General features: G+C 49.2%; 1 protein-coding gene across 2 annotated transcripts in view; it reads left to right on the forward strand.

Moving 5' to 3' along the window:
- Nfasc (neurofascin) overlaps positions 1-13,623 on the forward strand; it is a 178,838-nt gene that overhangs the window by 125,743 nt on the left and 39,472 nt on the right. For both annotated transcript variants that reach the window (XM_032915297.1, XM_032915298.1), the window contains 8 exons: positions 552-663; positions 1,069-1,253; positions 2,363-2,494; positions 10,120-10,263; positions 10,925-11,036; positions 11,331-11,497; positions 11,852-11,999; positions 13,215-13,339. In XM_032915297.1, coding sequence (XP_032771188.1) covers positions 552-663; positions 1,069-1,253; positions 2,363-2,494; positions 10,120-10,263; positions 10,925-11,036; positions 11,331-11,497; positions 11,852-11,999; positions 13,215-13,339 — 1,125 coding nt within the window. The remainder of the gene's footprint in view (positions 1-551; positions 664-1,068; positions 1,254-2,362; positions 2,495-10,119; positions 10,264-10,924; positions 11,037-11,330; positions 11,498-11,851; positions 12,000-13,214; positions 13,340-13,623) is intronic.

The following is a 13,623-nucleotide window of genomic DNA, read 5'->3' on the forward strand; positions in this document are numbered from 1 at the left end:
GTTGTGAAGTCAAGAATGAGGAGACAGCTTTCCAGCCATTTCTCCTTGTCCATTCTCTTTGTGTCTTTGCTAAGCCATTAATAATTCTCTGTTTATCTGGAACGGCTGATGGTGTTGTGTCATCCCAACTCCTTATCAGGGTCCCAAAGAATAGGTTGTTCTATGTCCCCAACCTATGGCTTCTTTTTCTTCCATGTCCCCGTCCGGGGAGGATAGACCAATGCTGAGACGACCTAGCCTGGGGGCCCCTCCATCCCAACACAGATGCCAGAGATGGGCCTTTCAATGCTTCACAACCCCTCCCTGTCCTAGAGGAAGCGAAGGGCTTCTGGGCTCCTCTCAACAGAACCTGGAACTCATTACATACATGTGCTGGTGGAGCAGAGGACCCCCAAGCTTCCAAAACACATCTTTTAAAGACACCCAGATGCTAGAGGGGGCGGTGGCTTGGGCTAGAAGGACCCAGCAGTGGTGATGACATTTCTTTCTAACCCAATAGTGTTGGCGCACCTCACAGGAGGCTCACAGAAGTTTGTTCTGTCCCGTTTCAGCCCGAGGAGTTGCAGAAAGAACACCTAGCTTCATGTATCCCCAGGGCACGTCAAGCAGTCAGATGGTACTGCGAGGCATGGACCTGCTGCTGGAGTGCATTGCCTCCGGGGTGTACGTACAGTCTGCACCATCTTCTAGCCCTGCTCCTGAGGGAGGGGTGGGCATCAGTCCATATATTTTGGAGGCAGACCCATATGCAGGGAAAACAAGCAGGCCCATGAGCGGAACACTGTGTGTCTGTCATCCGCACCCTACTTTGGCTGTCTCTGCTTTGGAAAGAGAGAAAAGGCAGTGTCTAGGCGTACTACAGATGCATTAAATCACGTTATCTTAGCTCTGCCTTTCTGTGGGACCCTGTGGCCAGACAGCCTCCTCTGAATAGGAAAGCCCGGGTTTTAGGGGGTATATACTTCCCTTCTGGGCCCCAGCCTACTGTTCAGAATGTCTGAACATCAACCTCTTTAGAAGACACATTCGGTAAAGGGCCCTTTGTTTTCTGCTTGATCCCTGGACTAGCCCAACACCGGACATTGCATGGTACAAGAAAGGTGGGGACCTCCCATCTGACAAGGCCAAGTTCGAGAATTTTAACAAGGCTCTGCGCATCACCAATGTCTCTGAAGAGGACTCTGGGGAGTATTTCTGCCTGGCCTCCAACAAGATGGGCAGCATCCGGCACACGATCTCGGTGAGAGTAAAGGGTACGTTGTGTGTATTTCTCATTATGATTATGTTGCCAGCCCTGAACACAAATGTCATGACACCCTTCCCACTGTGGCTGGGAGGCAGGGGGAGCGGGGGAACTTCCAGTGTCCTGGCTAACGGCAATGTTGGGCTGCCACGGTGGTCTCACTCCAGGGTGTTCAACTACAACCTATTTGTGGTCATGAATACTGGGGGAAGGACATTTACCTTGGTATTTGCCCAGCTCTGGGCTCTCTGTGCAAGTGAGATCCCCCACAGAGCCTTTTCTTTGATTTTGCATTCCCATCTGTGGTGTGTCGTGTTAGCCCATGCTGTCTGTCCTGTATGCATGGCACTGTGCTGCTTCTTCTTAAGGATGGGGGTCATCATGGACCAAAGCATTTTTAAGCCACTTCCCTCCCGCTCAAAGCTGATACAGCTCGCCTGAGCTGTCTGGACACTACAGCTCCTGTCCTCATGGGGCCCCCTTATATGATGGGCTGGGTGGGTCATTACTTAGCCTGGGAGGTCGAGGGCTGAGGGCTGAGTACCACAACCTTCTCAGCCTACAGCTGGCTGACCGTAGGACCTTGTCCTCAGCACTTTACACAAGCACATACGTTCTCATTCTTTTTGGTGAGCAACGAGATTCTGGAGGCTTTAATCTAGAAGTTTTCTTTTCTCAGAAAAATCCACGTCTTCACAAGAAACTGTCCAAATAGTGGGAAGGCGCAAATAGCCAAGAATGACTCTAACCAGAGTCAAGTGCGTAAAAGAAAAGAGTTCAGGACTTTTCATTCTTATAACAACAGACTCCCAAAGGGGTGAGACCAAGAGCTTCGTCAACGCCCCTGACCACTCAGAGCCTCAGCCACTCGATCCCTTGACAACTCAGATGTAGTCTAGATGAACCCCAGCATCCCTGCACTTTAAACGCCCTTTGGAGCATTCTAACAAGCAGACTGCTCTGTGGGCTCAGCTAGTCGGCCACCTGCAGGCTGGGCTGAGCTATCATCCTGAGGGTGAATGACCGGGGCTGGGACTTAGGGGTTGCCCTCCCACAGGAGCCCACCTGGCTTCTCGTGCCTGGCCTGTGCCATCTACCTCTGCCTGCCTTGTCTTTCAGCTGCCCCATACTGGCTGGATGAGCCCAAGAACCTGATCCTGGCTCCTGGTGAAGATGGGAGGCTGGTATGTCGAGCCAACGGGAACCCGAAGCCGACCGTCCAGTGGCTGGTGAATGGAGACCCTTTGCAATGTGAGTCAGGCTGCTGTCCAACTCCATCCATTCCCTCCTGGAGCCCATGGTTATGTTCCTGTGTTTAGAGATCCGCGCTTCTTTGTGGTTTTCTTAACCTTTGCTTTCTGCTCAATAACTCCAGAGCCCAGTTTAGAATCTGAACACTGAAGCCTCAACTCAGGTTTGGACTCTGAAGTGGTAGGTGGGGTTTAGAAGGTTAGTAAGTCTTTTGTCATTCACCAATGATGGATCTAAGTCTTACTCTCTAACAAGGGCAGTCTAAAAGGCAGTTATGTGACTGTGTGGAAGACAGTGGCTGAACACAAGGAAAAACAAAAGTATTTGGGGGAAACTTTGGTCCTGTCCAGATGGATTGAGTAGGGGTCCCAGGATCCCTTTGAGCTGATGATGTTGGTCTGGTTTTCACATTACATTCTGTCCACTTGTTTTTCTTTTTAAATGTCTAGTCACTTGCTTCTTTAAGGAGCTGGGAAATGTAAGCAGGGATATCAACTATTGGGTGGGAACTCAGAGGCTGCAGAAGGAAGCTGCCTCAGTGTGCTGCAACAAAGGAGAAAAGCCAGGGAGAGAGGAGTGAGTGAGACACAGCCAGGAGAGCACCTGATGCTGGCAAGATGAAAAGGCCAGGTGGAGAGCAGCTCAGCCCAGGTGGCCAGGTGTGTGCAGCAGCTCAGCCCAGGTGGCCAGGTGTGTGCAGCAGCTCAGCCCAGATGGCCAGGTGTGTACAGCAGCTCAACCCAGGTGGAGAGCAGCTCAGCCCAGGTGGCCAGGTGTGTGCAGCAGCTCAGTCCAGGTGGCCAGGTGTGTACAGCAGCTCAACCCAGGTGGCCAGATGTGTGCAGCAGCTCAGCCCAGGTGGCCAGGTGTGTACAGCAGCTCAGCCCAGGTGACCTAGTGTGTATAACATACTTCTATACCTTCCTAAAGCTACAACCCTTTCATATATTCCTCATATTGTGTGACTCCACCTCAACCATAAAGTTACTTTCTTGCTACTTCATAACTGTGATTTTGATACTGTTATGAATCGTAATGTAAATATCTGATATGCAGAATATCTGATATTTGACCCCTTTAGACCCACAGGTTGATAAACACGGCCGTATAGGGTAAGGTGGTCTCTCCCTTAGGGGCTAGCAGCTGACCTTATCGACTCAGAATAATTGCACAGTTTTAAAAGTCCTGAGCCTGAGGTCAGTGGGTGGATCAGGCTCTGCAAATGCCTGTCTGTTCCATCTGCCCACCTGACAAGCACAGCCATGTCCACAGCAGGCAGACTGACATTGGGAGGCATGGAAAGAACATGGCAGGGCTGCCTGTATCAAGGTGCCATGATTCTGTCCCCCACTCAGTGTCCTTGGGAGACACTTCCAGCTAGAACATTTTCCACCCCAGGGTGCACAAATTGTGGAGCCCAGAGGAGTGAAAGAACCCAGCCTACAGACCACAAAGGCCCGTGGTGTGCCGAGAAGGCAGCCATTGAGTGAAGAGAACTCTGGCAGTTGTGCTCCTCCCGTAGCAAACTCAACACCAGCACAAATCACAGAAGAGACCAGGGTTCCCAGCAGCCGATCCCCAAATCCAACTCCACTAACTCTGGTGGAGTTCAGCCTTCAAAGCCCCAGGAAGAAATTGCTCTAACTTCCTTGATCACCCCAACCCCCAGTCCCTGAATTTCACCTTTTCCTTTTTACTGTACTTTTGGAAGTCTTTTTACTTCAGCCTATTTTTAAAAGCTTTTTGCTTTAATATTGTCACATTTATCTACTTGTGCGTAGGCATTTCTCATTGTTAATATTTTCTTTTTTTAGCCCGTTGTGTTTCTCCTTTTTACTCTTTTATTATACATTTACTATCTTTTATGTTAGTTTTCAAATAAAGGCTGTGTGTGTGTGTGTGTATGAGTATGTGTGCGTATGAGTGTGTGTGTGTGTGCATGTGCGTGTATGAGTGTGTATGTATGTGTGTGTGCATGTGCGTGTATGAGAATGTGTGTGTGTATGAGTGTGTGTGTGTGCATGTGTGTGTATGTGTGTGTGTGTATGAGTGTGTGTGTGTGTGTGTGTGTGTGTGTCTATGTGTGTTCGTGCATTCGTGTGTTCACATAGGTGCCGGCAGGTAAATGCCAGAGGACAACTTTATGTGTTACTCACCAGGAGCTTGTTTTTAGAGACAAGGTCCCTGACTAGCCTAGAATTTGCCAAGCAGGTCAGACTGGCTGGCCGGGGAGCCCCAGTTGTCTCTGCCTCCCAGGTGCTGGGATTGGAAACCTGTCACTACGTCTGGCTTTTATATGTGTACTCTGAGATCAAAGCCAGGACCTGTGCTTATGCAGCAAGCAATTTGTTCACCAAGCAATTTCCCCAGCCCGAAACAGAACTTCGGGTTCTGTTTTATTCCCTTTCCTAGGTTTATCTCACCTTCTCTACAGACTCCCCCTGGTGATCCTGTGTCTGTGTACTGTGTTCCCTCCTCTTCCTCTTCATGATGTTGTGCTAGACGTACCTCTTCCTTGCCCTTCCTTCTAACCTTGATTCCGAGTATTTCCCCTTCTTGATCTCATCCACTATTTTTGTAATACTCTAATTTTCAACTTCATAGTTCATGCCACACTATTTTATCATTTTCTGTTCCACAGCCACTCGTGATGTATGCATGGGCTTTAACCAATATTAAGTGTATTTCTGTGGCAAGTGTGGCTTGATGTGGTTTCTGTGCTGTGACCTCTCTGGATGGTCCTGGGAATTGACCCCTTAAGAGCTCAATAAGGAGACACACAAATGAACCTGGAGGACCCATCAAAGCCAACGGATGTGTACGTCATAGCTCAGACACACAAGAAACATGAACACGCATGTCAGCGCATCTCCCACAAAGAAGCGAGATTCCTCAGACTCTAAACTCTAAAGAGGTGAAATCAGCAAATGACAGATGGAGGATTCGAATGTTTGCATGTGAAATGATCTGTGACCTCAAAGATGATGGACACGAGCAGATGGATAAAGGGAAATGACCAGTCCACAGTCAACAAATGAAAGCCAGTGATAAAGACAAGGAAGTCAGAAGAGCACAGGGAACAGTCAGCGACAAGGATGAACAAGGAAACTGAGATTGGTTTTTTGTTTGGTTGTTGTTGTTATTGTTGTTGTTGTTGTTATTGTTTTTAGTCAAACAGCAATGTTGAAGTGAAAGACTCAATGAATCAAGTAAAATAACACAGCGGAAACCATCAACAGATATACCATGAAGAAGCAAGACTATCAGGAATAGGAGGGGTCAAAGAAGTGATCATCACTAAAGTTAAAAAACATCATTAACATCACTAAGATTTTTTTATAAGTAATCATATGACTTCCAAAAATCTAGAGATACAATCAAGAGATAAACCTAAGGACCAATGAAACAATAGAAAGATCTGAGATAGGAACTAAAAGTATAGAAAATCTGTTCAATAAGATCGTAGCAGAAAACTCCCCACAATCTAACTGTAAACATAGACATGTAAGTGCTCGCTGCCTTAGTCAGGGTCTCTGTTGCTGTGGTAAAGCACCAGGACCAAAGCAATGTGGGCAGGAAGGAGATTACTTGGCTTGTACTTCCGCATCATCCTTCGTTTATCATCACAGGAAGTCAGGACAGGAACTAAACCATGGCAGGAACCTAGAGGCAAGCACTGACTCAGAGACCATACAAGGGTGCTGGTTACTGGCTTGCTCCCCATGGCTTGTTCATCCTGCTTTCTTACAGAGCACGGGACCCACTTATCCAGGGGTGGCACCACCACAATGGGCTGTCCCTCCCACACCAATAACTAATTAGGAACGTGCCCTATAAGCTTGCCTACAGTCCAATCTTTTAGAGGCATTTTCTCATTTGAGACTCCCTCCTCTTCGGTGACTCTGGCTTGTGTGAAGTCACCATAAACTAGTCAGCACGAACAGAAAAGGCGTTTAGAATCCCAAATAGCCATGACCAGAGATCGATAACACAGCATAGGCAAAGTGCCCAAAGTACCAAACAAACAATAGCCAAACTTTAAGACAAAAATATCAACTTACAAAGGCATCAGAATAACGTCAGACCTAAGTACAAACCCTAAAAATGACCAGGGAAGCGTGGGTTCTTTTCAACAACCTCTCCAGTCAAATGAATTTGGTCTCACACGAAAGAAGGGAAGTAGCAGTTCCTGTGCGTTTCCCTCTGCCCTCCAGATATACGGATGGCGCATACATACGCCACACTTGATAAGTATTTTAAAAGTAATTAAATACATTTATGGAGACATAAGGACGTTTTAAGACAATCACAGATTGAAGCAGTTCTTGACTACCAACCCACTCTGCAGAAATGCTTATTGAAATCCTAAACACAGAGAGGAATACAGTCCCAGCCAAGAGAACCCAGCAGAGAATGTGATTTTCCTGTGTAGAATAGATGAATGAGGAAAACTAAGAAAGACTCCATCCTGTCTAGCATAGTTAACTAGCAAGCCCCTAAGACAGAAGAGAAAGGATGTCACTGCCTACTTAGTAAAGGAAACGGTCCCTCAAGAAGAGAGAATAGGGCTGGAGAGATGGCTCAGTGGTTAAGAGCACTGACTGCTCTTCCAGAGGTCCTGAGTTCAATTCCCAGCAAGCGCATGGTGGCTCACAACCATCTGTAATGGGATCTGATGCCCTCTTCTGGTGTGTCTGAATACAGCTATGGTGTACTTATATATAATAAATAAATAAATCTTTTTTAAAAAAGAGAGAGAATAACTGTAAATATATACACATTGAATGCTGGGACTTCCCATTTCACAGGGCAAGCACTCTGTGTATGTGTATAAAGGGACAGTTGGTTAGAAGAGTAGTGGGTGACCATACTATCCCACCTCATCAATAGACAAGTCATCCAGACTTATAGCCAGTAAAGAAACTTCGGAGTTAACCCACACCCGAGACCAAATGGACTTGTCCACCATTTACAGGAAAGTCTACTCAACAGCTGCAAAACAGACGTTTGCCTCTGAAGTCCACGAAGCTTCCACTAAAATAGATCGCATTTTAGGCCATAAACAAGTTTTATCAATACCAAAGGATTGAACTAGCTTCTCGTATCTATTCAGGGTGCAGTGAAATATGACCGGGAACCAGTAAGGAGAAAAACCACAGAAGCTTAATGCACTCTTGAATGAGCAGTGGGCCATCGAAGAAATCTGCAAGGAAAACGTGAAAGAGTCTAAGAATCAAATGAGAAATCAAAACCTCAACTCGTCAGAACTTTTGGGGTCTTAACAAAGGCGGTTCTAAGAGGAACATTCACAGCTCAAGCTTGTATGCAGAAAGAGCTCATATAAATAACTCGAGGTTGAACCTCAAGGCCTCAGGAAAACGAAAGCAACCCAAAGCCCAAGCGGTAGATGGAAAAAAATAACAAAACTCAGAGAAGAAGTTAATGAAATGGAAAAGAAAGAGAGGACATCAAAACAGAGTTAGACATGAAGGAGGGGCATCACAACAGATTTCAATGAAGCCTAGAGAATATTTAGGACACCGTTTAGGGAAACATACAATTCGAAAAGCCTAGGGGAAATAGGTAAGCTCTAGATGCTTATGCCTACCAAAATTAAATCAAGAATGTATGAGCCACTTAAACAGATCCCAAAGAAGTAATAAAGTGAGGGCCTGGACAAGGCAGGATTCGCTGCTGAAAGAATTCAGCCTCTTAAGGAAGTGCTAATGCCAATGCTCCTCAAACTGTTCATGAAGTAAAAGAGGAAGGAATGCTAACAGACTCATCTGTGAAGCCCACATTGCTCTAATGACAAACTTGAAAAGGACACGCACACAAACGATGAAGCTGGACCTGATAAACCATTGGAGAGGCTGAGATAGGTCAAGGAACGAGTGGAGAAGCAGAGGAGACAGCCAGCCCCAGCCTGCTGGGTCCTGGGTTTCCATCCTCACAAACACAGCAGGGGAGGAAACCACACTCTGAATTCCTGGAGGCCACTGGGGTGGTAAGCAGAGGAGGGGTAGACTTCATTGGACCGCAGCGGGCTCTCCCCAGAGAGTTTCCTTACCCCACCATGAGCAGAGATGTAGCCTCAGCCTGTGGGCCACCCTCTCCTGTCTTTGTAGACTTCGGAAGTGGTGGTACACTTCAGAGCTTTGTCCTGTCGATACAGCCTGGAGCTGGTTGCCGAGCCTCAGCTCTGGGGTCATCTGTCAGCCTAAGAGGAGTGACTGGCGGGGAAACTGGGTTCATGAAATTGGCCAGGCAAGGATGTGTTTGGGTTGGTGGCGCCACTTCCTCGGTAACTTTTTGCTGAGTAGGTCCCACGGTAGATGATAGGGACGCAGGGTCTGCCTTCATTCACCTTCTGCTGAGTCCCCAGATCCTCATCTGTTGAGTGGCGCCATAGGGCCGGACTCCTGTTCCCTTGTAGGTGTGAGCAAACCCAGGGAGCTCACAGCCTTAGCAAGCCAAAGCGTTTGCTTCCAGGCCCAGACATCTCCAGTGGTGACAAGTGAGAAAAGTGACTGTCCTTTACATGTCTGGAAAGCGTTTGTTTCAAGCTCTTTGTCATCCCCTCCCCTCATTCTTCCTTCTCATGGGGAGATAGCAATGGCGTCCCCTCAGGACAGATGTATTACTTGATCTGTCCCGAGTCCCAGAGTGACATCTGGACAGGGCCTACAGCTCCCCAAATTCAGCAACACAGGAGAACTATTGGCAAGAATGGTCTCTCTCTGTGTAGGCTCCTTGTCTTAGGAAGACCTTTTTGCAAGCACAGAGAGTCTGCTGCCTTGAAGCTCTTGGGGGTGGGCAGCCTTTTCATATGAAAGAAGTTCATATGAAAGAAGTTCTGCTCAAAGGAGGGGAAGGTGGTAGTCTGGACCATTTGGATGTTGCTCTATTCTTGCCAATGTGCACTGGATTAAGATCACAACGAGTGACGGTCAAGCACGTTGACTCATGCCTGCAATCCCAATGATTAGCGGCTAAGGCAGGAGGATTGCCATGTGTGTAAGGCTAGTCTGGGCTACATGATGAGTTCAAGGCCAACAAGAGCTACACAACAAGGCCCTGTCTCAGAAAACTAACCGATTGACTAAATAAATGGAGCGGAAACACTGACAGTAAAGCTAGGCCTTGCCCTCATCACTTTACATCTATATGAAAAGTCTCAGAATATCGTCGCAAATGCCCATGAGGCCATGGGTGGTCTCAGAGCAGGACCTGAAGCAGTGCTAACAACACCGACTGGAGATGTGCCTAGATCCCTTTTTACAAAGTTGGTCTGTTTCCGTTAGCTCTTACTTTCAACCACAGCTGCCCAGCTACGGGCCTGAGGAAAACAAAGATTCGGGCTCCCACCAGATGACAGATGGAGAAACAAATTCCCATAGGGTCCAGGTCACATGATCCAATGTTGCTGAGTCTAGAGGCTGGGTCTACTTGGGGGTTCTCATTCCACAGAACCCTTAGCATACTGGGGACCCTGGAGAGAGAGAGAGAGAGAGAGAGAGAGAGAGAGAGAGAGAGAGAGAGAGAGAGAGAGAGAACGAACACACCCCACGTGCCCTACACTCTGCCCTCTTCCGTTTCTTATGGAAAGCCTCTCTTACCTGTAGCGGCACCACCCAACCCCAACCGTGAGGTGGCCGGAGACACTATCATCTTCCGGGACACTCAGATCAGCAGCAGGGCAGTGTACCAGTGTAACACATCCAACGAACATGGCTACCTGCTGGCCAATGCCTTCGTCAGCGTATTAGGTGAGTCTCTGCCCACTGGCAGTGGGGTCTTCCTGGGGTCTAGTGATGTCATGAGGCAGCAACCCAGGCATGTTGGACAGACCTGGGGAGGTGAGAAGCTGCCTAGGAAGTGCTTCTGAGCATGGCCCCTGCATGGCCGCTGCACTCTCTGGGCGAGGAGAGGGCAGTGGGAACTGGTAGATACAACATGTCTCAGGGCTGTGGAGGGCCGGTTCCAGAAGCTGTGGAACACTTTGGGGAAACCCTTTGCAAAAGTTCGTCTGGGGGGTTGGGGATTTAGCTCAGTGGTAGAGCGCTTGCCTAGGCAAGCAAAAAGGCCCTGGGTTGGGTCCCCAGCTCAAAAAAAAAAAAAAAAAAAAAAAGTTCGTCTGGATGTGGGGACAGACAGATGGATAAATCACTCCCTCCTCACCTAAACAGCAAGGATGGCATCCTTTGACATTGTAACACCGCTGTGGTCTACACATGTTGGGCAGCATTTATAATGTTCCCGGGACACCTGAACCCAGGGGCTGTAGGTTGGATCGGTTTCCCTTAGACGAGGCTTGTAAAAGGAAGAAGGGACACCCTTATCTTGGTGTCTGGGAGGCTGCTGTAAGGGGAGGAGGGGAAGGTCTGTGCTTCACACCCATATTGAAAAATTGGCTTTCTGGGGTTTCAGATGTACCCCCTCGGATGCTATCTCCCCGGAACCAGCTCATCAGGGTGATCCTTTACAACCGGACGCGGCTGGACTGTCCATTCTTTGGGTCTCCCATTCCAACACTCCGATGGTAAGTCCCAGGAGACCAGGTCTCCCCTGCAGGAGTAGTCTGTCCCTTTGCTTCCCTTCTGCAAAACCCAGGATCCTTAATCAGTCAAAGCTGGCCATCTGGGTGAGCCCCCACATTGTTCAGGGGGGGCTGAGTCTTTCCAGCTGGTGGTTCTAGGCAGAGCCTACAAGACTCAAGACTCCGTGTGGCCACCTGGATCTCCCCAGTCCCCCACCCTGCCATGGGCTCTGCTGCTTCCCGGCTCCCTTGGGCCAGTCCTTTCTCAGTCTGCTGTGTCTGCTGCTCTGTTGTGAGGTTTAAGAATGGGCAAGGAAGCAACCTGGATGGTGGTAACTACCACGTCTACGAAAATGGCAGCCTGGAAATCAAGATGATTCGCAAAGAGGACCAAGGCATCTACACCTGTGTGGCCACCAACATCCTGGGAAAAGCTGAAAATCAAGTCCGCCTGGAGGTCAAAGGTCAGCAAGGGGGCTAACTAGCGGGAGTTCAGGTGGGGCGATAAAGCCACGCTCGTGGGTATCCACGGGTGCTGGTGCTTTTGGAAATGCCCCTGCCTGAGGTCTGATCCTGGTGGGTATCACCGTGTCCTCTTGGTGACTCCAGCTGACCCAAGTGTGGGGACACCGAGGCAGGCAGCCTGCCAGCCTGATCCAGAGGCTCATCTGCCTCCCCAACCCAGCCCTCATGGCATGGATTTCTGAGCCAGAGAACTCCTTGGGGATTTTGATTACAAGCTCAGGCATGGCACACTGCACATGGGAGCTGGTGGGCAGAGAAAGGGTCAGTGGTCAACTGTCCAGTTGTCTTCACAGACCCCACCAGGATCTACAGGATGCCTGAAGACCAGGTAGCCAAGAGGGGCACCACGGTGCAGCTGGAGTGCCGTGTGAAGCATGACCCCTCCTTGAAACTCACTGTCTCCTGGCTGAAGGATGACGAGCCTCTCTACATTGGAAACAGGTTCCTACTCTCCATCTCCGTTCCTTACGCACACTTACGGGGACGTCTGCCCTCACTTTCAGTCTCAAGCATGTCACTAGGGAGCTACTAGGCATAGTGATGGCTTTGGTGACCATTTCCTCAGGGGCAACGCCTTTCCTCCCTTTTATCAGAGAGCTGTTGCTCTCTCTCTTTTGCCTCTTCTCTCCCATTTTCTGTCTTTCTTTTTAAAAAAGATTTATTATGTACAGTGTTCTGTCTGCATATGTGCCTGAAGGCCAGAAGAGGGCGCTAGATCTCATTACAGATGGTTTGTGAGCCACCGTGTGGTTGCTGGGAATTGAACTCAGGACCTCTGGAAGGGCAGTAGGTGCTCTCAACTTCTGAGCCATCTCTCCAATCCCTCCTCTTACTTTTCTTCCTGCCCTTTACATCCCCTCTTCTTATTTCCTTCCTCACCTCTTTATTCTGCATTCTATTCTCCAGTCCCTTCAGTTCTGCTTGTAGTGCCTCCGCTTACCAGCAGAGGGCAGGTCTGGCCTCGTCTACCTCATCCAGTGAGATGCCTGATGCTTCTCAGTTCTAGATCTTCTGGATGCTTTGACCTTGCCCCCAGCTGCACCTCCCACACCCCAGTCCTGATTTTATTGGTGTAAGGACTCAGGTGCTGATGGTATTTAAATGTCCCCTGGGTATTTTGTAATGTGCAGTCGGGATTGAGAACTGCTGATCCTAGCCTCTCTTCCCAGGGTGTTTTGCTGTCTCTGAGCTAGGCTGTAAGACAGCAGCCATTCCCAGACTCACCCAGCTCTATGCAGGGCTTCACCCTGCCTGTGTGCATGGGCATCGCCCATTGTTATTGACTGTTCTGCAATGCCCCCTCCCTTCCGTGGAAGCAGGTTGTAGGAGCTCTGAGAAGTCAAAACTGGTCCAAAGGACAAAACACATGTAAGGGAAGGGGAGCGACACCAGCCCATCTTGGGTTATCAGCTTAATGGAGCCCTGATTTGGGGAGTGTGTACAGCACAAGAAAGGCTCAGAGCCGGGTCCATTGTGGACGCTGAGAACTCCTGCATTCAGTCAGTGTTGAGATGGTCCCTCACACCCCTAGCAGGAGCCATGCTCTCTCACCTGGCCCAGCCACCTCCTCCTCACTCTCCCCCTGTGGGACAAAAGTATCAGCTATGCCCCCTATGTGAGCCACCCTCCTGCCAACCTCAGCCTGGCATCTTGCAGGATGAAGAAGGAAGACGACTCCCTGACCATCTTTGGAGTGGCAGAGCGGGACCAAGGCAGTTACACGTGCATGGCCAGCACCGAGCTGGACCAGGACCTGGCAAAGGCCTACCTCACTGTTCTAGGTAACAGCTGTCACCCACTTTGGCGCTGACAGCCCTTCTCCCTGCTTCTCAGCAGCCAGAGCAGCCGTGAGCACTGGGTAGCACAGTCAGCAGGGCAATGCAGAGTCAGTGGCCGTTAGGCGCCATGACATTTTCGGGTCTCTGGATTACGAGATGTCATTCTCAAACCAGCTGAGGACAGTGTGGAGTTCTGTCTCCTGGGTGAGGTCCTTGACCTCCCAAGCCCGGCTGAAAGTGGAGTGACTTCTGCAGCTTCTGCTCTCTTACAGCTACCTCCGCACCAC

This window comes from Rattus rattus, chromosome 10 (genome assembly GCF_011064425.1).
Source record: "Rattus rattus isolate New Zealand chromosome 10, Rrattus_CSIRO_v1, whole genome shotgun sequence".
NCBI lineage: Eukaryota > Metazoa > Chordata > Mammalia > Rodentia > Muridae > Rattus > Rattus rattus.